The following is a 24,680-nucleotide window of genomic DNA, read 5'->3' as shown; positions in this document are numbered from 1 at the left end:
TGGAGTTTCTCATTTCAATTTTCCAAAGCGCGCGCCAGATGAAAGAGTCAAAGCCGAAAGCTTGTAATTAAGCCCATTACAACCGAGGACCTTGACAGATTGTATACGTCTATCTCCAACACGATGAGTGCATTATGCATTGGTTCGCTTGGACTCAAAGTCGTTCGGCCCAACCAACCCCTACCGGATTAAAAGCTTAGGTGTGAAATCTCTGAGGAACAGAGTGTACGTGTTGGGTAATGGAGTTTTATATACGTCGTACAGGCACCGTTTTGATGATCAATTTACTGTTTGTGGCATGAGAGCTAAGTGTGCAGTTTTTTTCCGGTTAATTATGGTTTTGACTCAGTTTTTGTTTTGTAATTTCAAAGTACGTATGCTTTTTTATGTTTTGTACAAATATTTGTTTTTTATTTACTTTTGGTGTTTAGTGCAAATATTAAATAAAAAAGATTAAACAAAAAATAATGCCATATAGTCCTGTATTCTTTAGTTCCACCCTATTCACGAGCTTAAAGCTTCTAATTGGAAAGCTTATGCATAGCGTCCCGAATGTAACGCATTCAGCATGTAACGCTAGTAACGGTTGCTAGATTATAATGATTGATTTTTAGACTAAGTCTTTTAAAACAGCTTTTTTTATGTTATCTTTGTCTGTGAATTCAATTAGATTACTTAGAATAGTCTATGACCAGTAGTTTCATAAAGTTCTATCTTAATTGTCCGCCCATTTGCAGGATAATCGTTAGGTGGCCATAAACTTTAGAACCAGCTTAGAACTTTTGACGAAAATACTGCTCAAAAATAAGATTTGGTATCAAGAACCTCTGTCAAAATTTGCAACCATGTGTTCTCAAGCAGTTTTAAAAGTTCGTTAACATTCCTGAAACAATTTGCGATGCAGACCGTTTCGTTTATCGCAGCGTTCGGCTTCAAAGACCACTTTGAAGCATAAGCGTTGGAAGAATATTCCAAAAAATGCAACTCGAACAGTAATTATTTAAGCGTGAATGTGATTTGAAGGGGCATTTCTTGTTAGGAAAATTATATGATTTGATATGACTTAGCAGCAATTTTGTAAAAACAAAAACTTTGCAATTTGCATGAAATTAACTCGATCTTTGGAGGCGGCGAAGCAGAAACTGAAGGCAAAGTGTTTGTTCAATCACGAAAAAAGTTGCACGGAGCTTCGAATTCTTTTTTATTTGTTATATTTTTTTCTTTCTACAGGTGACACAACAAATAGCACACTTTCTTTATTACAGCTTTCTTATCAGAGTATGTTCCGCTTATGAACTGTACCTACGTAAGTACATGTGTAAGTGCACCGTAGAAAGCACCACGTTGAAATCGTTGATGTGTTAAGCCTTAGCGCGATCGAATATTTTAAGACGTAGAACAGGACTTAAAGCAAAACAAACCTTCAAGCGAAACAAAAAAGCATTATAACTATATAACCACTCAAAGTACCTACCGTTCGGGTTTACGTACAATTCCCTATTATCATCCATCTCCCGGATCATTCGGATATAGCTTCGAGGTTAACGAGCAGTAAACAGGGGTTTTCAAATTAAACCGACTCGGAAAACGCTCGTCATTGCACTTCATTACCGCGAGTATTTTCTAGCTACACTCGCAGTCTTTCTACAAGTGTCCATTTGTCCCACATACGAAACGATTTGAAGCTAGCGTTTATGAATATGTGATTTTTTGTGTGCATATGCTCAATTTAATGCGGCATGATTTATTTTTAGCTCCACTTTTGTGGAAAAAACTCTGTCAACTGTTGATTAATGAAAATGTTACCGGGCTAATGAATTCATTGGCGGTGTGGAAGAAGTAAACAAAAAAAAATCGTGACACGATCAAGATTAAACAATCGTCAATCAGAGCGAAATAAATTCGTGTTAGGGCTTTGGGGTGGGATATTTGATTTGCTTATTTATTGATTGGTACGATTACTTCGTTACATATCCTTGTGCCCATCTAGCACCGCAGCATCGTAGCCATTTTGCTACGCCCTGTTGTGGTATCGCGTACCCACTGATCACCCGCCGTTGGTTAGTGCAAGCCTAACCGATATTCCTACCGCAGCTTACCGCTAGTTTAAAATCAGTTCCTCAGACAAAGAATGGGTAATGGTAATACTATTCCGTAATACTACATCCATGCATGCGAACCGCGGCGCTACCGGGTTACGCACTATAAGCGCGTCCGCAGTTACCGGCCGATGGCAACTGCATGATTGATTAGATATTAAGTATGCCCATTTGGAGTCGACTCAGACACGCACGTGGGAGCCGCAGTCCCGTCCGGCGAACCTTGGTGGTCGCCGCCATCGCCGTCGCCGTCGTCATTGCGCAGATCGATTCGGAGGTTTCCTGTCATCCTCGACGTCCGGGATGTCCGCTGCGCTAGTGCTCCGGTACGAGCTCGCGGGCCGACTTGAAGCTGAAGATGCGATGGTGCCGCTGGTATTGCTTCTTCTTGCGAAACTCGCTATCGGTACCGTGCAGACCGTCCCACCAGCCAAACAGTCCGTAACACTGATTGAACCTGTGGCCGTCCGATTGTCACGGGTGAATTGTTTGGATGTTCGCCAAATTAGAGAAACCGACGGACGCAACCGAGAAACAAAAAACCGATCAGCAATTCCGTCGATCGATGGCACATGAAAGAAATAAAGGGGAGAACAAGAAAGAAAGAGATGGAGAAAAAAGAGATGGAGAAAAAAGAAATACAAAAAAAAAATCGTAATTAGAAAGTGACCCGCGATTAGAGCTGCCCGGTGGCATCTTCACATCAGTGATCTAACGATTACGAAGCGTATGCGTGCGGTGGTTGCTGAACTGTTGCGATCGTGTGTCACGCCGTAAGGCTTCTGTGGATGCGTAGCGTGAAGCATCAAGGCTCATCGAATGCCACCGGTGGTGGCCTTGCGGTCTACTTCAGGACGGGGCACCGGCTATAGCCGAGCTACACGACGAGTTGCCAAATCGATGTTTCCGCCAAGGAATTGATCGCTGCTTGATCGTTGGGTAAAAAGGGTTAAAGGGACGAGTTTTGGGGGCTCATTTTCATTCGGCTGTTTTGGCTGGTGTTATGCAACCGAGCTGCTATTGCTGCTGTTCCCCCAGCGGCCCGTACAGGAGTGACCTTATGCTTCTTTCTCTCCGACGAACCCTTGTGGAGGTTAACCGGTTCGAGCATGCAGGTGGTGGGTGGAAAGCCGCATAGATGTTTTCGGTGGAATGCTCTGGGCTTGGAAGATACCAGGGCACAAGGATAGCCTAGTCGGGGAGTGCTATCGACAATAAATCGTCCAACCGCAGCGCCGTGTGCGTAGAGGTCTAGGCGATTGACTTGGCATCTGAAACGTTTCAGCCGAGGGCCGAGCGAGATTAGCCTGCCGGCGTTCGCACGAGAGGTTGACGTGACTGAAGCGGTGTTATTAGGGTGCACGCATGTTCCAACATTGTGCGGATCGTTGGTTATCGATGAAAAAATGTTTATATATAACCGTTTCTAAATGCCATGGTATCCAGCGGTCAAGGTCCGATCACTGGCTCTTTGGATGGTTACACGTTGAAGTCTCCTCCAGAGGAGTGGAGAGTTAAAGAAACTAACTGGATTTAGAGGCTGATTGTTAGGAAACAACCAGCAGTATCATCGTGGTATTGTAATAATTCAGTATCTTATTTCTCGAATGCGAGTGTTCAGAAAAAAAAACGAAGCAAATATAGTGTTTCTACTTTTTAAAATTCGCTACACTTGCTTCCAGGATGTTCGCTTTTTTTGGGGATCATATCGGACACAGCGTTCGATGACTTGTGTAACCTTGAAATCCTACACAGATGGCTTATGGATTATATGTGTGAGCGAGTTTTATGTAAATGGATCTATCGTTCGAAAATTCTGGAGGCGGAAAAGCCTTTACTTTCTGCTCAGGTGGCATGGGACGAGTTTGGTTTTTTTTACACAGAAACTTTCGTTGTTTTATGCATATTTTAATCTTCCGATTTCGTTTTGTGCTTCTTTCGAATCGTTCTGCATTCTTCAGCAACGTTCAAGCAGACAGAATCAGAAACCAAAAAGCGGATCGTGGTAAGCATCGTTGGCAGCAGTGTGAAGCTATATTCATGTATGACACTTTGCCGATGAAACGTCCGTTCATAAATGTTTACGAGGAGGACGAGTTTTTGAAAATATTTAGCATCTTAGAACGTGCTCTTTCGAGATCGTGGTGCAGCAGGTTTCTATAAATAGCATTTATTGCATCTTAAGCATCCGGAAGATTTGCCGAAGGCTGAAGGACACCAAAAGCAGAATGGGAACATTGAACGTTCATCACGGTTGCCAATGTCCTGCTGCTTGGAATTGCTGAATTGGCGTTGCAATCAAGTTTCGAACAAGGACAATAAGAAGGTTTGGAAGTTAGAGCACAGACAAAAAAAGCAAAAAGTTGACCGCTTTTACCAAACCGGGCGGTCGCCTTAATCAGCTTCGGCCGTTGATTAAATGCCCAAAGTTCCCAAGGTTAGGATCGCTTAGACCGGCCCATTCACTTTCGGGTCGCCTGGAACGGGTTTTCCGGCGGTTCGCGTCAGAGAAGTGATTTACCAAGCCTTCGAGCGGTGCGCTCTGTGACCGACTTACTTGAGGTGGTGGAAGTCGTGCATCTCGGAGCTGCTCAACACTGGCAAGTGGTACCCCGAGTGGTCCACCAGCGTTTCCATCATGACGAACGAGAACCAGATGACCATCGTGAACACATGGCAGGTCATAATGGCAGGTCCGACGAACACCGGAAGCTGACCACTGACGAGAAACTCGAACGGATGCACGTACAGGGCCGCCCAAGCAATCGGTGCAGACCACTCGTGGTGCTTCTTGTGAACGCGTTTGTAAAAGAAGCTCGTATGCAGCAACCGGTGGCTGTAGTAGGAGATGATCTCCCAGGCAACAATGCACACCATAATGTCCCGTACTATGATGTACGGTGATGGTAGCACGCGCGGGTCTGGGATCTTCATGACGGTGAGCTTTCGTGCGTATAACGACAGATAGGATGTTGGCAATCCATACACGAGCTGGTTGTAGGCAACGGTTTTCACCAGGTTCTTCAGCTTTGCCCAATCGAGCGGTTCGTTGACGCCCGGTTGGTTTTTGAATTTGCGCAAAAACTGCGGCTTATTGATGACATCCATCAGCACGAACAACCCGCCGACAATCCAGAAGAACCCGTACGTGTACGCGGTCAGGAACCACATGTACAGCGTGTCGGTATCATCACCTTCCAGGACACACCCAATAGTAGAACATACCCAGGAATAGAAAAGCAGATATATCCAAGGTTAGGGCACAACCAGGACGTTGTTTCAAAATTTCACTTATGCATCACTAACGTGACACAGCTACCGTACCGATCACATCCAAGAAGGCGTTCCACTGTCGCTCGATCAAACTAACACTGGGAGCTGAGAACTCCTCAAACGGCAAACGCGTTACGTTCCCCGCAAACTCAAGGATCGTATCCATGATTGCGTCTATTTGCTCGGTTGATCAATGTCTCCAAGGAAAGGACATCACAACAAAAGTGAGTAGAACTCTGAGAAATGCGAGAAAGATAAGCTAACGAGCATTACCCTCGAAGCGGTGCACTGCTTTTGGTATCTTGCGCTTGACTGAAGTTTTCTTTTATGTGATCCGCGCGATACTCCGGTCTGACCATGAATTGGCTCAAGTGATGCACTCCGTAAATCATCTAATACTGCGATGTGTGGTCAGTGGGCTCATCTGTGTGGCGGTTTTTGCGAATGGAAGATTTTTTGTCAATCCTCAGTTCCTTCGAATCGCGTTTGTTCACCCGCGCTTCGTGCTGGTTTGATATTCAAATTTAAACAAGTTCCTAAGGATAGCGGTTCTTTGCGGATGAGGAAATGTCTTCGTGATCGATAAATTGATGGAGAGTTTGATTTGACATTTCATTTTGAACAATGTTCAAGGTTGTTTTAGCAAAATGGCAGCGACAGAACGTGTCATTCACAACGCCACCTCCAACAAAGATAAAAGCACCCCTGGCACATCCGTTGTGAGTGCAGTCGGTGTGGATCTGCTCATAAAATTGGTCGTGTTTTACACGTACTGAAGAATCAGTGGGGTGAAGCGATTTTGGGGGCTGTCGGAGTATAGTAAAAATAGTTTCCGGTACACCAAATGGAGCGTGACGTGTCTTAGGACAACTTTCTCGTCGATAACTGAGAATGTTAGATTATAGAAGGATTGTCGGTGACAGAGTAGGAACATGTGTTGCTGATTACAGACTGGTATAGCTTTGTTCCAACAACCATATCCAGTCTCATAGTGCCTTTCTAATGCTACGCTTACGCACGATATTATTAAAATTGAGCTTGGTGGTGATAATGATTGTAAGATGCCACTAGGATCATTATAAACATAGCTGTAGCGATTAAAATACGCGTCGGAACTATGTGTTCACGCAAACACAAAGCTCACCGGAACACGCATCACGCAACCAAGGTGTTGATAGTCACTGGTACTAGCTCTGTTACTAGCCGTGCTAGGCAGAACTGATGGTGAAGTGTGACTTTTCGTAGCTAATTCTGAGGCGTAAATATTGATCACCAACGCTTCGGTTGCACGTTAGCTGATGGCCCATCAGTTTAACGCCAATTCCGAGGACTCGGTGGCCTTTGGGATTAGCACAAATTCACAGAACAACGGCCGCGTACGCATCGTTAGCACTCACGCGTGAAACGGTTCCCCGCGAGGAAGCGTTGCACTTGGCTTGCACTTACTTGAGGTGATGAAAGTCGTGCATCTCGGAGCTGCCCAACACCGGCAAATGGTACCCCGAGTGGTCCACCAGCGTGTCCATCATGACGAACGTGAACCAAATGACAATCGTGAACACATGGCAGGTCATAATTGCAGGTCCGACGTACACCGGAAGCAGATCACTGATGACAAATTCGAACGGATGCGCGTACATGGCCGCCCAAGCGACCGGTGCAGACCACTCGTGATGCTTCTTATGCACGCGTTTGTAAAAGAAGCTCGAATGCAGCAACCGGTGGCTATAGTAGAAGGTGATCTCCCACGCCACAATGCACACCATAACGTCCCGTACTATGATGTACGGCGATGGTAGCACGCGCGGGTCTGGGATCTCCATGGCGGTGAGCTTGCGCGCGTGGAATGACAGATAGGATGTTGGCAATCCATACACGAGCTGGTTGTAGGCAACGGTTTTCACCAGGTTCTTCAGCTTTGCCCAATCGAGCGGTTCGTTGACGCCCGGTTGGTTTTTGAATTTGCGCAAAAACTGCGGCTTATTGATGACATCCATCAGCACGAACAACCCGCCGACAATCCAGAAGAACCCGTACGTGTACGCGGTCAGGAACCACATGTACAGCGTGTCGGTATCATCACCTTCCAGGACACACCCAATAGTAGAACATACCCAGGAATAGAAAAGCAAATATATCCAAGGTTAGGGCACAACCAGGATGTTGTTTCAAAATTTCACTTATGCATCACTAACGTGACACAGCTACCGTACCGATCACATCCAAGAAGGCGTTCCACTGTCGCTCGATCAAACTAACACTGGGAGCTGAGAACTCCTCCAACGGCAAACGCGTTACGTTCCCCGCAAACTCAAGGATCGTATCCATGATTGCGTCTATTTGTGCGTTTGATCAATGTTTCCACGGCAAGGACGACACAGCAAAAGTGAGCAAAACTGCGAGCCAAATGCGAGCGAGATAAGCTAGCGAGCATTACCCGCGAAGCGGTGCGCTGCTGTTGGTGTCTTGCGCTCAACTGAAGCCTTCCTCCATGGTCGCAGCCGCGCGATACTCCAGTCCGGCCGTCAATTGGCTCAAGTGGCGCACTCTGCGAATCATCTAACGCTGCGCCGTGTGGTCAGTGGGCTCATTTGGATGGCGGTTTACGACTCCATTCGTTAGTCGCTCGTATGGGAGATTTTTTGTCGATCCTCGGTTCGTCTTTGTTCACACGCACTTCGTGCTGGTTTGGTAGTCAAATTTTAACACATTCCGAAGGTTGGTGGTCCTTTGCGGATGTGGAAATTTCTTTGTGATCGATACATTGATTGAGGGTTTCAGCTGGAGAGGTTGCGAACATTTCCGTGCAAGGTTGTGTAAGGAAAATGGCAGTGATAGAACGCGTTTTTCGTAACGCCACTTACAGCAAAGATAAAAGCACCCCTGGCACATCCGTTTTGAGTGCAGTCGGTGTGAATCTGCTCATAAACTTGGTCGTATTTTACACGTACTCTAGAATCAGTGAGGTAAAGCGATTTTGGCGGCTATCGGAGTATAGTAAAAATAGTTTCCGGTGCACCAAACGGAGCGTGACGTGTCCTAGGACACCTGTTTAAACGATAACTGAGACTGTTAGATTGTTGAAGGATTGTCTGAGAAACGAGTAGGAACATGTGTTGCTGATTACGGACTTGTTCTTTAAAAAAAAAATTAAATTAAATTGATTGCATCGCTTCCGTCATCAGTGTGATTCGAATGAAGTGCTATTATTCCTCACACAACGCCAATGTTTTAGAAAACTTGTCATCCTGTGGACATGTTTAGATTTGCGAGGACATGTTTGAAATTATCTTATTCACTGTCGCGCAAAACAATGACCAGGCCGAGGTCTAGCTCTAATACGTGTTGACGAGATGCTGGAGGCATGACATTCAAATTCCCTTTCTATTGTTGTCCACCAGGGGATCAAGTCCCCTCCAAAGTGCATGGATGCATGCCTTTACCTCTCGGTTTCGAAGTAAAAATTAAAAATAACCACAGTAGACCAAAAACACCGGTCTAACCCACGAACAAGGCCCGAACAGCGACAACTTCACCAGGCGAAAGGTGAATAAGTTGCATTTGGTCTGTGGAACGAAGGCCCACCGCCGACCTTAGGAATTAAGCGGAGCATTGTTTCAGCCTCCACGCTGGGCTTGCCGCACCAGTTGACGTTAAACTTGCACCCTCATGACAACAGCGCATACATATCTGAACGCTATCTTTTCTTCACAGGTCGTCACAGTTGGTCAAGGTTGCTACGGCCACCGGAAGATCAACGTTGGCGTAGTCGGTTCATAGTAATCGTCGTGCATCTCCAATCGTGTTTGCAAAAGGACACCGTGTTGTTAGAAATTTAGAGATATATTTAGCCACCCGGTGGTCTCGAATCGGGCGGTGCTGTTCCGTGCAGCTCCATTAATCCTTGACCAACGCGAAAGCGACAGATTTGAGAGTGAAACGGTGACCGCTGGTGTTTGCCCAACACCGGCAACCCCAGTTACTATGATGTAACGCACCAATCAATCAAGTGACATGAGCCACATTTTTCTCCACGACCCTTAAGCAGACGCGTTAATTCGCACGGGAGGGCTATCGAGGGTTGTCAAGCCGTTACCCGTTACGCGGACGGTCTTTCAACGCCCGAAGTGTTAATGGGCGGGCTACTACTTCCTCGAAAAAGTCCTGACCTTGGTGCGGTTCTTAGTTTATTTTTTCCACAATATTGATTTGTCACATCAGGCGTTAATTTAGCTGGTGAGAGGTCGCGTAGGATTGCCGGTCCACGGATCAAATAAGCCACACGCGTTTCATTTTCGTAAGAAACTGGTTCTGGCGGGATTAATGCGTAGCCTTTTCGTCTAGCGTCTCGTAGCCTACGATAGCGAAGGTTTTGTTTTCTTTCTTCGCGGGTTCCGTGTTTTCATTTTCAATTATCAGAGGCTTCGCGAAGAAAATGATGAATATTCAAGTTTTTAAACAAATTACCGTCCAAATAGTTGCTGATCAAATAGTGTTTCAATGAAAACATCAATCAGTGAGTATAATATTAGCTTGATCTTTGGTAAATATTCAACAACGGTTGGATCAAGCGCAATTTTAAACAACACGAGTTTTAAAAGAATATTTGTTTGAAATTTGTTGCAAATATGTAAACGTAAATTTGTGTTATATATTCTCAATATCAAATGTTCCTATATTAATTTAAGTATGGAACAGGTTGGCTTAAATTTACTGCATTAAAATTTGATTGCTGTGGAAAAATTTATGATCGAATATTAGCAATCTGATGCGAGAAGCATAACATAAATTTTCGGCATTGATTTTTCGGTAATTTTCAATACTTAATATCTACCGGGGTCTTGCCGATCGTTGTAAAAAAAGATAGTTGCCATATAAAATAGACCAATGTCTAAACATCGGTAAAGTTTTACGGCTTCTCATGCAATTAAAGCACCTTTTGGTCGGTCATGCGGAGCCTGATTTAACGCTTTCTTGGGCTCTGATAAATTCAGAGTTACGTTGTAATCCGTCCATTCGCGCGTCTTCTGTCGTAATGGGAAAATGAGGGCAAAATTTGGTAGATATTTGTTCCCGCAACCATATCCAGCCACAGCGTGGCTTTCTAATGCTACGCTCACGCACTATAATATTCAAATTGAGCTAGTATTGTATTGCCAAACAGTCCTTGATCGCTCAGCGGTGGATAAGTAAGTGATTAATCTACGATTAATCTGCGTTGATTGGCGATCATATAGCCAATATTAACGATAGTAAGATGCTACCAGTTTAAATATAAATAAAGCCGTAACGGCTAAAACACTCCTAAATAATATCACTTGATATCGTTTGATTTTAACACGATGACCCAACACAAATCACCATTATGTAACACTCCGAAATGATTATTCACAAGCTTGCACGCCGCGAGTTGTATACAATCTTGGATACAATTTTTTTCAAAAATTACTCCGAAGTAAAAAGAAGGGCGAACTGCAGGCGTCTCCTTCTAGCTGCCTTGTAATATGATCCGTTGCATCACCATCTGAAGGCATTATCTGAAGTAGATAATACATCAAAGTCCATTCTATCTTCACAATAACCGAACACGTTTACTGGGCGCTAATCCGTTGGGAATCACATGGCAGGACGTTTGAAGTGAAAATTGATGAAGCAACACTTTGCATAATGCGGTAATTTCCCATGATGGGACATTATTGGGTGTTTGGTCGCCTGTTTGGTTATTAATAATCGAAGATTGATCGTTCTACGCGTTCTGTAGATGCACATCGCGTTTGCGTCATGCACCACGCGCAGAAACGATGTGTATTCGCGCAAACACAAAGCTCACCGGAACACGCTTCACGCAACCAAGGTGTTGATAGTCACTGGTACTAGCCCTGTTACTAGCCGTGCTAGGCAGAACTGATGGTGAAGTGTGACTTTTCGTAGCTAATTCTGAGGCGTAAATATTGATCACCATCGCTTCGGTTGCACGTTAGCTGATGGCCCATCAGTTTAGCGCCAATTCCGAGGACTCGGTGGCCTTTGGGATTAGCACAAATTCACAGAACAACGGCCGCATACGCATCGTTAGCACTCACGCGTGAAACGGTTCCCCGCGAGGAAGCGTTGCACTTGGCTTGCACTTACTTGAGGTGATGAAAGTCGTGCATCTCGGAGCTGCCCAACACCGGCAAATGGTACCCCGAGTGGTCCACCAGCGTGTCCATCATGACGAACGTGAACCACACCACAAACGTCAACACGTGGCTGCTCATGAGCGCTGGTCCCAGGTACACCGGAAGTAGATCGCTGACGACGAACTCGAACGGATGCGCATACATGGCCGCCCAAGCAACTGGTGCTGACCACTGGTGGTGCTTCTTGTGGACGCGTTTGTAGAAAAAGCTCGAATGCAGCATCCGATGCGTGTAATAGAACGCAACCTCCCACACGAGGATGCACACCAGCACGTCACGGAACACGGTCCCGAGCGCAGGCAGTACACGTGGATTCGGTGGTTCAAAGAACACGATCCGGCGCATCAGAAAACCGAAGTAACTCGTCGGTACACCGTACATTAGCTGGTTACGCAGGACCACCTTCACGAGCCGCCAGCAACGGTGCCACTCGAGCGGTTCATTGGCACCCGGCTGGTTCTTGAACTTCCGCAGCGCCCGCGGCCAGTTGGTCAGATCCATCAGCACGAACAGCCCACCGACGAGCCAGAAAAAGGAGTACGTGTACACCGTCAGGAAGCCCACGTAGAGTGTCATGTTGTCGTCACCTTGAAAGACACGGAAAGCGAGAGCAGCAGCAAATGCCGAAAAGGTCCCCAAAAACCAGCGCCACGCGAGCTCGGACGTGTGTCAACCGGAGTCCGGCGTTAGGTACCGGCGTTAGGTAACCAACGGATGACGCCACGCCGACCACGACCGAAGCGACCCAACCCTACCGATGCGATCGAGAAAACCGTTCCACGTTTGATTGAACCACAGCACCAACGGCGACGCACCATCGTTATCGCCGACCGGGAGCTCTGAGACGCCCGCAAGCGAAACGTTGGCCGTGGCGTTGGCCAGCCACGGTGGCACGGTCGAGTGGTTCATTCGGCTGCGTTTGCTGGTTGCTCGCAGGCGCTAATCAAGTCCGTCTCTGGCTAACAGCCGTGCGTTCGATCGAAAATGACACGTCCAGCGTCTAGGACGATCGGCGATAAACTGACTGCGTACGGTCGCACTGGGCACGATAAAGAGTCCACGCGCGCGACGCATCCGCGAGCACCCAAGCCTGGCAAATGGGGGTCTGTCGAAAAGCATCACACCGAAAGCTTCGCCTATCTGCCGGTGGTGCGTGTATGCATAAGAGCCCGCAGCCTCCCTCGGCCATCTTGCCCCTGCCGTCACCAAACCAGGACCCTACATCGGGGTCGGTTGGTTTCGGGGCAAGTGTCATCGGTGGCATCGCTTCCATGCGTCTAGCAATCGGAATCCGCGGAATATTTGCATACCCAAAATGTGTGGAATATCAATGACTTGACTCGAATGTGTGCGAATCGTGGCCGGCCCGCCTGTGGCGGTTAAGGACACGGCCGGTTGCGCGGCGTTCGTGAGCCACGGGGACCCAAATACCCAAACAAGCCGGTCCCGGTGCGGCCCACTGGGAAGCTGAGCCGGATCGTTGACTTAGTGTTGTTGAGTGAAACAATATTTGGACATCGTCACCGGGACACCAACGTTCGTGGTTGCTTTGTTGAAGGATGGAAAGCTCTTCGGTCGTGTGTGTTTGTGTACTGGATCGAGCCAGTGCCAGAGTGTTTTGCCGGTGGTAAAAATGGCCCATTCCTTTTGACATGATGGCCAGGATCGGCGATTTGGTTCGTGATCGCGATCGCGAAGGTCAGCGGAATGAGCAAGTGGGTTTTTGGGTACACGTTCGAGATGGTCTTCCCTGTCTAGTCTGTGACTAGTGAGGCGGACGGTTTTGACGCAGTGCTGATTAGTTTGGTTATCGGTTGAGTTGATCTTCGCACGCCAGCGTCGCTGCTGGTTAGCGATGATGCTGCGGCAGCATGTTGCAAACATGTTGATGGGTATGTTTTATTTGTCATTTGAAGGGGTTTGAGATTCAATCGACTGAATCGGCCGAAACCGCACGTTAATTGTTTTCGAGTTCGCTTTGATCGTCACCCGTTTGAGTGTGTGTGTTGTTGATGGGTTTTTAAATGAGCATGGCTCAATACAATTCACCGAAATTTCGGATGTAAACAACGTTCACACTAGGGCGGTAAAAGGATCAAGAATTCAAGGAAAATCTCAACGTCGTTTTTGAAAATAAATTGCCTAGATCATTAAATAGAAATAGTAGCCGAAAGGTTACAATATAGCAATTCGTTATGCAAAAAAAATTATACTCATCGTTATAAAAAAAACTAAAATCTATAGCTGCAAACTCATCTGAAAATCCCATTTACGCAAATAAAAATGGGTAACGTTTTTTCAATTTGAGTCCTTTCATTTTTTTTACTAATGTTTAAACAAACACATAAAACATTTTTTTAATTGTTTTTGGTCTTTCACAGGATTTATATCACTTGGTTTTTCACAGGATGCCGAGGTTTGATCTAAAATGTATTATTAATGCAAAATAAAAGAATGGCGAGTTTGCTGAATAAAATAGAATTAATATGTAAATATAATCGCAAAACAAAATCTTCGCAAAAATTCTGCTCTTCAAATCCTTTGAGAATATTGCATTCGCAAGATAGTCGCTCCCATGACGTGGGAAACAATAAAATAGCTCTTAAATAAAACGGCTCGGATCTGCTGCTTTCCAGTCGGTGTCGGTGCCATTTACAGCTAACAAAACCCCAAAAAAAGAAAACAAAAGGAAAAATCTAAAAAAAAAAACATTCGTCGCTTGTAGCAATTTCCAAACGTTCAAACCTGTTTATCTGTGGGTTTGACCGTGGCCCACGACTATGCAAGCTGGAAGGGGATAATCGTGTAGAAACCACAACAATCACAATCGTGGAAGGGGAGATTACACTCTAAACGACCAAAACCGTCCACCGATTGTATCACAAATGGAGGCAAAATTCAAAGGAGTGTAGCCTAATGGCACAAAATGCACCGCCAGAGATTCTCGTGTGCTAAAAATGCACGACGCACTGCAGGACATGACAGAATCGTCACCAAAACGATCATAAATTTAAACGCATTAAAAGCCGCTTAAACGATAATTGCTTTATACGCCGGCCATAAAATACCTCCACCGAGTGCTTCCGATCCCATCGAGCAGCGACCAAGCTGCTTGGTGCCTTTCTGAAGGCGTCGTCAAACAAAAGGTCGTGGAACAGACAGAGGGCAATGCTGCGTGTAATTTCTTTCCAATCATCCATCATCGACGTTGGCCAACCGCGTGTTATAATACATCCGAACGAAAGGAAGGTCTTCCATTCTCATCTCTCTATGCCGTCGTGGCTTCATTGGAGGTTGACCCGCGTCAGTCATTGGCGATGGTAATGATCGTCTAACGATGATGCTCCAAGGAAAGGAAAAGTCGAACAACGGCAAACAACCAACACTCGCAGCGAAGGCAGCGAAGAAGAAGAAGCCAAACACCGATTTCGATTTGTAGTGCGAAATTTTGTACTCGTTTGCTTTTTTTATTGCGTGCGCATTTCCGCTCGCTGCTGTGCCTCCTCGTGGTACAGCGTGTATCGGCGATTGCTCTAATTTATCTACAAACATTGTGTGCAGCGAATGTGATGCAAATGGTGTGATAAGTATGGCCTTACAGATATAGGTCACCCCTGTTTGCGAACCCCATGCCAGGACGTACGAAGGCCAAGGTCGTGGATCGCGAGGCGCAGTCGACTTGTTGGACGCTCACTTGTCCGGTACGAGCTCCCGAGCGGACTGGAAGCCAATGATGCGGTGGTGCCGTTGGAACTGACGGCGTTTTCGGAACTCCGAGTCGGTGCCATGAAACCAATCCATCCATCCGTACAATCCAAAGCACTGGTTGAACCTGTCGGAAGAAGCCGGACATCAGAACCTGAGCAAAAAAAGGAAGTCTCTCCAAAGGTTGTCACTCACTTGAGGTGATGATAGTCGTGCGATTCCGGGCTCGAAAGGAATGGTAAGTGATAACCGCAGTGATCCAGCACCGTGTCCACCATTACGAACGCGAACCAGAGGGCGGTTGTCGCCACGTGGCACTTCATGACGGCTGGACCCGCGAACACCGGCAACAGATCACTGATGACGTACTCAAACGGATGTGCGTACATCGCCGCCAGGGCTACAGGCGCGGTAAACTCGTGATGTTTTTTGTGGACGCGCTTGTAGAAGAAGCTCGAGTGTAGCAACCGATGGCTGTAGTAAAAGGTGATCTCCCACAGTGTGATGCACACGGCAAAATCTCGAGCGATCGTCAGCGCGGACGGAAGTGCTCTCGGTGGTGGGACGCCATTTCTGCTGAAGCTGAACGCAACGTACGCTGTTGGGATGCCGATGATGGTTTGGTTGAAGAGTAGCGTCTTCACTAGCTGCACGATCGGTAAAGAACCGGGAGAAAAAGCACACACACACACGCGCGATTAGTAGACGATCATCACTCACGATCGGAGATTCTAAGTGCCCATTGCGTACCTTTGTAAATTTGGCCCAATCCAGCGGTTCGTTCATGCCGGGCTGGTTTTTGTATTTGCGCATAAACTTGGGCCATTCGGTGAGATCCATCAGCACAAACAGTCCACCCAGCAGCCAGTAGATGGCGTTCGTGTACAGCGTCAGTACCCAAACGTACAGCGTCTCCTGATCATCGCCTTCACGCCAGCCACCACGTTGAGGAGAACCATTTTGTTTTGTATTTAGCACACACATCGGCACCTTTTTCGACACAACACCGCGTCCTTACTTACCGATTGTGTCCAACAGGGCGTCCCATCGCTCGACGAACCATTCCCGGCTGCTGTTACTGTACGCTAGTGCCAAGGGCGTAGGCTCGTAGAAGTCCATTCTGAGCGGGCTCCGTCCGTGTACTGAGTGGTTCGGTGAGCTTCGAGCCGTTCGCGCCCAAAATCCTGCTCCGTTTGGTGCTTGCTGTCTGCCACGAGGCTCAACGCGCAATAGCACCGTGTCAGGTGAAATGGCGAGTACCTAGTCACGGCATGGTGTGAAGTCCGCACGCACGTGCACATCCCGTTCCGTCCGCGTTCTGCCTCACCAGGGCGAGCCTCGAAGTGCGCCGCAAGGTGGGAGAATAATCAAGTTCACACCTCAAGATCGCACGCAAACGGGCTTGTATGTTCGCAAGAGAGCGTACTTGCGTTAATGAGGCAATTGAGCGATGAGGAACGCGGCCGACGATGGTGTCCCGTGAAAAACGGCCAGTTGCGCCAGTGCGCGATACCGTGTTGTGTGCGTGTGTGATTGCGCATCTCCACGCGCCGCCGTCTAGCGAGGTAGGATGCCACACATGCGCCCTTTCCCGGCACAATATTATTAGCGCATTGTTTGCTTTTGTAGCGCAATTAATGCTACCGAAGCACAGATGCCCCAACGATACATCATCAGCCAGGAGGGGATTTTGTTCGGTTCGGTTATGCGAATATTCACGCGAAAGCTCCTTCGGGGAGTACCGTTGAAAAGAGAGGATCGAGCTTTTGGAAGGGGTTTGTTTTGACCGGAATTTCCTGCAGTGTGACCTTCGCACCCAAAGCGCGCTGTTTGCGATACGTGTTGGAGTGCTGATAATGGTTAGGATAATGCTCCTCTCGTTTCGCAAGATGATAAAATATTTTGTGGTGCGTTTCTCTCTCTCTGTCCCGATGGATGCCACAGCCTATGGTGTCCTATGTAACCGTGAATTCACTCTCGTTTTTCTAGCTTTTGCTCTTTCCACCTGTGCTTTTAAGCTTTCGCGAGTTAGCGTCGCGAACCTTTCCCGAAACGGGTTTGGATGGTGTGACGCAATTGCGTTAGATATCGGTGGCTTAGATTGGGGTTGCGCATGGATGGTCACGAATTTGAGGAAAATTGATTGATAGCTCGGAGATACTGCACACGGCAACCATTTGGTACCAGGTGTGCGGAATAATTCGCCCGGTGATTTTTTTGGTTGATTGTGACTCTCCACAATGGCACAGCAAGCAATAAAAACCGGCATAAGGAATTACTCATTTTCGATAGTCGTGTTTGTTAACTGCTATCGGGGACTTCTGGTTAAGTTGCCAAATTTGGTTCTATGGTGGATGGTAAAAAGTTGAAATAGGAGCTCAATACTTTTATTGCTAATTCCACGTTTCCGTAAGATAGTTTTTGTGGTTCTTAGAAGCGAAAAGGTATCTGTCTGATACATTTGACCAAGAAATCATGAGCTTCTACGACTCTACGGTTTTGCTTTTTGATTGCCATCGTAGGCCAAAAACAGGTTTGATCTGTGCAAAATTTAAGCATAGAACTGCTTTAATGGGAGAAAAAACAGGCTTTCCGAATATTCTATAATTTATGCACGAATTTTAAATTTAGCAAACATCGTTCGGGCAAGAAACTATTCGTGCTAGGCAACAAATTTATACATTCAAAAATTGCGATAGCTAAAAAAATCCAAATACATGTTTCAAACATGCACGTTTAGGTCTTCTATTTAGCGCAATTTTCAAGAGCTTTAAGCATGATTTGCTCCTACTCTTCATTTACTTCCTGGATTCCGTTTTATTGTTATCCCTTCCCTCTTTAAAATGCCATTTTTCATGGCTATCAAACATATTGTTCGCCTTCACCATGGTTCATTGTTTGTGGTTCACAGTAGATTTTACATCTATTCCTAATAGCGTGCTTTGTTATCTGTGGCATATGAGCGATCGTGATTTTAGCACGAAACCTGGTAGTAAGATGTAATGTGCGCTCTGTCGCACTTACGATCATTTTCTTACGACTCACATCTAAGCAATGAGCACTTTTTTACCTAAATCTTCTTCACAACCAGGCAATAAACATCAAAAGACTTGAATGCCGTACCAACGTAAAAAACGTAAGCGACGAACCCGACCAACCCTTAGAACTCCGTTAAAAGAATCCACTCTTCTACCGCACGAATAACCAGTCCTTGTCATACTTTAACACCTATTTTCAGCCACGCACCGGTTGACCGCAGGCATCGAAGTAGACATTGACCCGAGCCGATGACAACGGAGCATGCTATGACGACTGCGGCGACACTGACAGTGACGTATTGTTTGCATTTCGGCACGAAACCGGTTTCTAAATTTTTTGTGCATTTCTACATATTTGCAAGCGGGTGTGTGAGAGAAAAACATTCAAAACCAGCGATACAAATTGCTAGCTGCATCGACACAAGAAAAGAGAGTGGAAGTTTTCCTGACGCGGCCACTGCGATGGCCAAAAGTGTATGATAACCGTGGGGATGGAAGAATAGGGCGTCTCCATCAGTTGTTGGGTTTCGTTGGGTTAATCGAATCACTCACTTCTCTTCTTTGCTTGTTTCATTTCTCGTCCATCGACTCAAAACAGCGTGAAATCATTCAACTACACGTGGGCCAAGCCGGTGTTCAGATGGCTAGTGCTTGCTGGGAGCTGTACTGCCTCGAGCACGGCATCTACCCGGACGGTAAGTTCTGCGATTGCTCCATCTACGAGGACTGTAGTGCGTTCTTCCGTTGCGACCGGTCAGGCCAATGCGTGCCACGTGTGCTACTGCTCGACCTGGAGCCGGCGGTTGTGGATGAAATCCGCATCGGTGCGTACCGTGAGTTGTTCCATCCCAGCACGATGTTGACAGGATGTGAAGACGCAGCCAGCAACTTTGGCCGTGGCCACTACCGGCTTGGTCAGGCGATAATCGAACCGGCATTGGATCGAATTCGAAGGATGACCGAACAGTGCTCATCCCTGCAGGGATTCATGATGTTCCACAGCGTCGGAGGTGGAACTGGAGCTGGGTTAGGTACGTTGATGCTTGAGCGGCTCGGAGAAGACTACGGCAAGGCATCTCGCATGGAGTTCGACATCTTTCCCTCACCGAAAGTGTCACCTGTTATCGTGGAACCGTACAATGCCGTGTTGGCTTCGCACGTTGCCATGGAGCACAGCGACTGCACGTTTCTGCTCGACAACGAAGCGCTGTACGATGTGTGTGATCGCAACCTGAACGTTCCGGAACCGACCTACACCAACCTGAACCGGTTGATCGCGCAAGCTGTTTCGTGCATTACCGCTTCGTTGCGCTTCTCCGGTGCTATTAACGTCGATCTGCTCGAGTTCCAGACCAACTTGGTGCCATATCCGAGGATCCATTATCCGCTTGTTACGTACGCGCCTTTGGTGCCGGGTTGTACAGCTCAGCATGAACAACCTACCACCAGTCAGCTGACGTACGAGTGCTTTGAACCGGCCAATCAGCTGGTTAAGTGCGATCCTCGATCGGGTCGGTATATGTCCTGCTGCCTGCTGTACCGAGGTGCCATCTCACCGATCGAGATCAACCGTTCGCTGCAGGAACTGCGTGAAAACCGCTCGATTCGGTTCGTTGACTGGTGCCCAACTGGGTTCAAGATCGGCATCAATCACCAGGCGCCGATCGCGGTACCGGGCGCCGATCTAGCCAAGACTGATCTGGCTTGTTGCATGCTATCGAACAACACCGCCATCAAGGCACCCTGGTTGCGGATCGCCAACAGCTACCAGAGCATGTACGATAAGAAGGCATTTTTGTGTCATTTTCTCGACGAAGGTAGGATCGTAGGATCGTAGGAGACAATTTGAGAGACACGAAACTGAATGCATCCACGCAATCACCCGCAGGTCTTGAAGAGCGCGATCTTGCTGACGCGATCGAGAACATTCGCACGCTCATCCACGATTACGAGGAAATTGAAAAATAACCGCACCAGCGCCATTACCGGCACGGATGCAACGGTCGGCATTGTGTGAGGTGTGCCTAGAGCGGCTTGCTTTTAAAGCTCGGTGCTCGTCGCCAAGGCTGCATCAAACCCTTACCATGTGGCGATGGCGCGTAGTGTTTGCGGTACTTGTCGTGGTGACCTTAACCGACCCACCGGCAGCTTTGGCCATCTGTACGGCGTCTGTTCCGTCCGATCAGATCGCTGGCTGTGCGTTTAACCCGCTTCTGCTGCTGGTCGAACGGTCCGGTTGGGTGTTGTCGAGACAGAACTGTGGTGAAACTGTCGGTCCGGAAGCGTTTGAGGTACCACCGGTTGTGTACTATGACTACGCTGAGCCAGACCATCTGTACACGGTGGCGCTCGTGGAGGACACCGGCCACGGTCGGTTCTATCTGCAGTGGCTCGTCGCGAACATCCCGGTAAGTAGGCAAAGGAAGGCAGACGTTCGATTCGATTTGCGTCATCACGGAAGACGTAAAACCACCGAATGACCGATCGTTGTTCCGGGAACGGTCCTCTATCGGTTGAGTTGCAAACTGAGCCGCGGGATGAAGGAGCGCCATTTAAGGGTGGCGTTTTTTTTGTTGTTGTGGTTTGTTCTGCTGGCGAACCTTCGCAACGCTAGGTACTTGCGCAAACGAAGCGAAGATCATCCCTCTCGGTGTGGTGTGCGCGTGTTGTTGGTTTTGTGAGACCGTAGCTCACCGACAGGGCGTCGTTGTGACATCAAACTGACGAACCGTAAGCGGACCGGTCATGTTGCCGAAAAAATACCGTGTTTAATGACCTGCCGAATGTGCCGCACCGTTGATTGGGAGCCGATGTTGGCCGTTGTCGGTGACCACACGTGGTCACACGCGTGTTGTGTTGCGTTCCGAAATTGAAATTAAAACCGCAAACTTTCCGCCCGCCGCGTCACGAGCATCGCTTGTGTAACCGGTTGTCGTTTTGCCGCCTGTTGACGGTGGCATTATGCTGCGTGCCATTGTCCTATGAGGTCAAACATTTGCAGAAGCATTTAGATGGCAGCGGGTTTATGGGTTTATGTATATTTTTTGGAAGAATAATGCAACAATAGATTTAGCTTGAGAGTCAGACAATTCTCTTGTGACCAGAAATCATCCTCAGTTCGTATCGTGGCCACGCGTGGCTTTGGTTTCACGACGAATGCGAAGCTGTCGATGAATTTCGCACGTCAAGAAATGCTAATTCGTTTAAAGGTCTTCAATGTAGCCCCCGGGGTGGTTTAACTTTTTTCTTATCCCAGCTCAGCTTCCGTCTTCGGCTCGCTGCAATTTTCCAAAGATTAACCATCTATTATCGTTTGACCGGCTGCTGAGGCTGGCTTTTTTCAAGCTCATCTGCCAGTTGTGCCGCAAGGCGTAGCTTCACGGAACGATCGCGTCATCGCGTCTCCAGAATAGGTGTACGACGCAAATTGTCTACAATCAAGATGCCGCACTGTCCAAACAATGGCGCGAACCTCGTGAACAAACACTGGCACTATTTTGCTTTCACGCGCTCATCGATTTGGCGCGAAAAAATAGGCAAAGATGGTCATAGATCGGTGGTTTAGTCGCACACGAAAAATTCGTATCGTAGCATGATTTTGCAGGCGAAAATGTGCTCCGTTTGTTGCTGGGTGGTAACGAAAGCTAAGAACAAATTGAAATTGGTTTGGCATTCACGATGACCTTCAACTTGAGCTCTCAAAAATCGGACTCATCGATGAGGTCTGGTCTTGTATCGCAGTTATGAGAGCAGATTTTTTTCGAGGCCCTTCGAATCCATCTTTGCCTCCAGAGCATTGTGTGACGCAGGCAAGAAGAAGCGTAGCAACAACATTAAACTCAGCACCTTTGCGTGAATCTTGTAATTATAGCACTCGATCATGCTGTGGCGCGGATGATGTTGATCTTCTTCGAGGAGCAAGATCGACATTTTCAGTTTGATGTGTGTACTTCATGATCGAATCGAGATTACTGCGTCTGTCTCATTTGAGTTGTGCATTCAATTTTGGTCCTGTAAAACGGGTCGTGCGTTTTCAAATTTGACGGTTGAATCGCTGCTGAATATTATCATTATTTTTTTCTTCGTGTGTTTGTTTTCTGCCCGTCTACTTCACGTACCACTCGACACGGCTATTGGCGTCATTCGCAAGTGTCAGTAGGCCTGTGGCCTCACCTTTACCTACAGGTAACTTCCGGTCGGTTGGATAGGGGAAACGTTTCCGTGACACTTTGGCATGGTTTTGATTTGGCGTCAAGTGGCTTCAACCCGGTGGGGCGAACACCGGTGGTTGCTGCTCTTTTTATACGGATGACGATAGCAGTGTTGTGTTTTTTTGTGAGAACATCTTTCGTTAAACGCGAAACGTAAATATTTGCTGATACACTTGTTGGCACCGTAATGGAATGAGGAACTTTAACGTTACGGGATGTGAAAGCTGTGTTGAATTGTATTTGTGCTTTATTTGTGTGCCAATTGTGTATTGGCATTCAAAAAAGGACATAATTGTTAGGGACAAACGTTTAGATTTGGTAAATAATACCTCAAACACATCTATGATTATATTTATATGAATCTGGAAAGTAATTTGGTCTTATTGCTAGGAGTTGTCATTTGCTTTGGTTAAGATTCTAAATTAATATATTACAATATAATGACAAGCATGTTGCACAATCGGCAATTATATGTGAACTTATTGTTACAACCTCTGGTCTCAAGGGCTTGAAAAAACTTTTACTTGGGAATAATTTTAATAATTGACGAGTATTTTGAAGCGAAAACCGTTGCATTAAACCATTATTCATTGCCGCTTGATATTCGTTATTTGAAAACCATGCTTGCGTCTAACAAGGCCAATAAACTGTTATACATACCATTTGAATCTGTTCTAACTGAGCTATTTTCATAGCGCCTGAAAGTATGCAATTGTTTTGTTTTAGTACAGTTTCAAATTACTTTAGAACACTCAGTAAAAACCTCATCATGTTTTATTGAAATCAAACGATTTACCACTGAGAAAGTCTGCGTTTTACTCAGTTTTAGGAAGGAAAAGGAACGTAATGTGAAATTGAACATAAATATTAATCGTTTAGTTATTGTTTTGATCGTTTCCTCGTTATATTCTTATTTTGCAGGGCTCATCCCTTGTGAACGGCATGACGTACATGGACGGCGACACGATCGCAGGTAACTCTTTGCGTGTTTCTCATTGACATCTTTGTTTCCTTTGTCACTAAATCTGCACATTTTCCGCTTCCACCTCGATGCGCAACCCATCGGCTACATTGTTGCTAACGAATGATTTGATCCAAGTCGTGTTGCCTCGCTAATGCTTGAACTTGTTTCTCTTTGCGCTAATGCAGATTATCTATCTCTCGTGCCGCGATCTGCCGATGACGATGCTGGCGTACTTGATGGCCAGCCGACACGCTACGGATTCTATCTGTACGAACAGGTTTACGGTACGGTCTATCCCTCGATGCCGAATACCCGGCAGGACTTCGATTTGGACGGCTGGATCGGCACGATCTATCCCGCGGGGGCTTTGTGCGGTCCGGTGGCTTCGATCGGATTCGGCACTCCGTAAGCATGGTAGATTCCGCACGTTTAAGGCAGCCCTTCAATTGTATGCCCTATCAAACGCCAATCTTCAGCCGCAAGTACCACTTACGTTCCATGTCCGTCTGGTGGGGCGTATTTGGAAGTAAGTCCTTCGAAATAGTAATCCAGGAGTAGTGATCGCGAGTACTGGACGCTTTTTACCTTCATCTAGTGGAAGTATATTGGACTGATTTTATTTACTATCCCCAGCGAAAGAAATGGTAACACTAGATAGTGCCCACAACCCGGGGTGTATCTCGATTGGCGCAATTTATTCGACCATCTGATTCATAATTTACGTACGTGTAACGCCGGGCGGAACATGTATCGAACACACGCGATTACTAGGAAAGCAAGGAAACAGCAACGAAAAACTCACTCGCACACACTCGCTAAATAAAATTCATGATCGAACCCCACCATTTTTAGTCGTTCAAAATTCCAAACCCTCCAAATTTTCCTCAAGCCATTCGTGTGGGTTTCGGAACCGTTGCCCACGCCACGTCGTTCTGCCTTTCCACACAGCAAAAGGACACCAATAGCCGGTACCATGCGCACCATCGTTGTTGTCACCCTTCTGGTCTTTATCGTCAAGTACGCGCCTCTCAGTGCGTTCATCAGATATCGGCACTAAAGGACCGATGAAGGTGTAAAAAGCCAACAGGAAAACAGTTCCAAAGCTTCACTGCACTGTCCAGCCGGTGCTTCGAATAAGCGAGGGTTGATCTTTCACTCTTTCTGTCTCTCTCTCTCTCTCTCTCTCGTCTGGCTACACCTTGATCGCA

At 46.9% G+C, this 24,680-nt stretch overlaps 6 protein-coding genes across 7 annotated transcripts; 2 read left to right on the top strand and 4 right to left on the bottom strand.

The window, feature by feature from the left end:
• Nucleotides 1–1,926: 1,926 nt before the first annotated feature.
• Nucleotides 1,927–5,538, bottom strand: LOC128731544 (fatty acid hydroxylase domain-containing protein 2-like). The gene is made up of 3 exons (XM_053824669.1): nt 5,424–5,538; nt 4,657–5,293; nt 1,927–2,556 (listed from the first exon to the last, which is right to left on the bottom strand). Exons 1-3 carry the CDS (start codon nt 5,536–5,538, stop codon nt 2,415–2,417), a joined length of 894 nt encoding a protein of 297 aa, XP_053680644.1. The 3' UTR covers nt 1,927–2,414.
• A 1,276-nt stretch (nt 5,539–6,814) lies between these two features.
• LOC128731545 (fatty acid hydroxylase domain-containing protein 2-like) lies at nt 6,815–7,700 on the bottom strand. The gene is made up of 2 exons (XM_053824670.1): nt 7,586–7,700; nt 6,815–7,455 (listed from the first exon to the last, which is right to left on the bottom strand). Exons 1-2 carry the CDS (start codon nt 7,698–7,700, stop codon nt 6,815–6,817), a joined length of 756 nt encoding a protein of 251 aa, XP_053680645.1.
• A 3,800-nt stretch (nt 7,701–11,500) lies between these two features.
• Nucleotides 11,501–12,463, bottom strand: LOC128730261 (fatty acid hydroxylase domain-containing protein 2-like). The gene is made up of 2 exons (XM_053823300.1): nt 12,310–12,463; nt 11,501–12,141 (listed from the first exon to the last, which is right to left on the bottom strand). The coding sequence occupies exons 1-2, from the start codon at nt 12,461–12,463 to the stop codon at nt 11,501–11,503; spliced, it is 795 nt and encodes a 264-aa protein (XP_053679275.1).
• Nucleotides 12,464–14,998: 2,535 nt separating this feature from the next.
• Nucleotides 14,999–16,407, bottom strand: LOC128731387 (fatty acid hydroxylase domain-containing protein 2-like). Its single transcript, XM_053824503.1, has 4 exons — nt 16,282–16,407; nt 16,010–16,185; nt 15,455–15,906; nt 14,999–15,386 (listed from the first exon to the last, which is right to left on the bottom strand). The coding sequence occupies exons 1-4, from the start codon at nt 16,376–16,378 to the stop codon at nt 15,245–15,247; spliced, it is 867 nt and encodes a 288-aa protein (XP_053680478.1). The 5' UTR covers nt 16,379–16,407; the 3' UTR covers nt 14,999–15,244.
• A 2,485-nt stretch (nt 16,408–18,892) lies between these two features.
• LOC128730775 (tubulin alpha chain-like) lies at nt 18,893–20,265 on the top strand. The gene is made up of 2 exons (XM_053823854.1): nt 18,893–20,114; nt 20,186–20,265. The coding sequence occupies exons 1-2, from the start codon at nt 18,938–18,940 to the stop codon at nt 20,263–20,265; spliced, it is 1,257 nt and encodes a 418-aa protein (XP_053679829.1). The 5' UTR covers nt 18,893–18,937.
• A 116-nt stretch (nt 20,266–20,381) lies between these two features.
• On the top strand, nt 20,382–24,254 carry LOC128720512 (uncharacterized). Of its 2 annotated transcripts, XR_008410766.1 has the most exons (4): nt 20,382–20,705; nt 23,430–23,481; nt 23,658–23,998; nt 24,106–24,254. XR_008410766.1 is itself a non-coding variant. In XM_053814186.1 (3 exons), exons 1-3 carry the CDS (start codon nt 20,382–20,384, stop codon nt 23,879–23,881), a joined length of 600 nt encoding a protein of 199 aa, XP_053670161.1. In that variant the 3' UTR covers nt 23,882–24,254. The 2 variants fall into 2 exon arrangements, 1 of the variants encoding a protein (XP_053670161.1); XM_053814186.1 differs by having other exon boundaries at nt 23,658–24,254.
• Nucleotides 24,255–24,680: the final 426 nt, after the last annotated feature.

This window comes from Anopheles nili, chromosome 2, assembly GCF_943737925.1.
Source record: "Anopheles nili chromosome 2, idAnoNiliSN_F5_01, whole genome shotgun sequence".
NCBI classification, from domain to species: domain Eukaryota; kingdom Metazoa; phylum Arthropoda; class Insecta; order Diptera; family Culicidae; genus Anopheles; species Anopheles nili.
Note: the sequence above shows the minus strand (reverse complement) of the source record. Positions and strands in the feature narration are given on the sequence as shown.

Excerpts from the sequence above, each read along its gene's own strand:
- LOC128730261 (XM_053823300.1), bottom strand. The coding sequence starts at position 12,463 with ATGAACCACTCGACCGTGCCACCGTGGCTGGCCAACGCCACGGCCAAC. Across the intron at positions 12,142-12,309 it reads CGGTTTTCTCGATCGCATCG|GTGACGACAACATGACACTC; the intron begins GTAGGGTTGGGT and ends GTGTCTTTCAAG.
- LOC128731387 (XM_053824503.1), bottom strand. The coding sequence starts at position 16,378 with ATGGACTTCTACGAGCCTACGCCCTTGGCACTAGCGTACAGTAACAGC. Across the intron at positions 16,186-16,281 it reads CGCCCTGTTGGACACAATCG|GCGATGATCAGGAGACGCTG; the intron begins GTAAGTAAGGAC and ends GCTGGCGTGAAG. Across the intron at positions 15,907-16,009 it reads ATTGGGCCAAATTTACAAAG|CTAGTGAAGACGCTACTCTT; the intron begins GTACGCAATGGG and ends CCGATCGTGCAG.
- LOC128731545 (XM_053824670.1), bottom strand. The coding sequence starts at position 7,700 with ATGGATACGATCCTTGAGTTTGCGGGGAACGTAACGCGTTTGCCGTTG. Across the intron at positions 7,456-7,585 it reads CGCCTTCTTGGATGTGATCG|GTGATGATACCGACACGCTG; the intron begins GTACGGTAGCTG and ends GTGTCCTGGAAG.
- LOC128731544 (XM_053824669.1), bottom strand. The coding sequence starts at position 5,538 with ATGGATACGATCCTTGAGTTTGCGGGGAACGTAACGCGTTTGCCGTTT. Across the intron at positions 5,294-5,423 it reads CGCCTTCTTGGATGTGATCG|GTGATGATACCGACACGCTG; the intron begins GTACGGTAGCTG and ends GTGTCCTGGAAG. Across the intron at positions 2,557-4,656 it reads CACGACTTCCACCACCTCAA|GTTCAATCAGTGTTACGGAC; the intron begins GTAAGTCGGTCA and ends GGACGGCCACAG.
- LOC128730775 (XM_053823854.1), top strand. The coding sequence starts at position 18,938 with ATGGCTAGTGCTTGCTGGGAGCTGTACTGCCTCGAGCACGGCATCTAC. Across the intron at positions 20,115-20,185 it reads GTGTCATTTTCTCGACGAAG|GTCTTGAAGAGCGCGATCTT; the intron begins GTAGGATCGTAG and ends AATCACCCGCAG.
- LOC128720512 (XM_053814186.1), top strand. The coding sequence starts at position 20,382 with ATGTGGCGATGGCGCGTAGTGTTTGCGGTACTTGTCGTGGTGACCTTA. Across the intron at positions 20,706-23,429 it reads GGCTCGTCGCGAACATCCCG|GGCTCATCCCTTGTGAACGG; the intron begins GTAAGTAGGCAA and ends CTTATTTTGCAG. Across the intron at positions 23,482-23,657 it reads GGACGGCGACACGATCGCAG|ATTATCTATCTCTCGTGCCG; the intron begins GTAACTCTTTGC and ends GCGCTAATGCAG.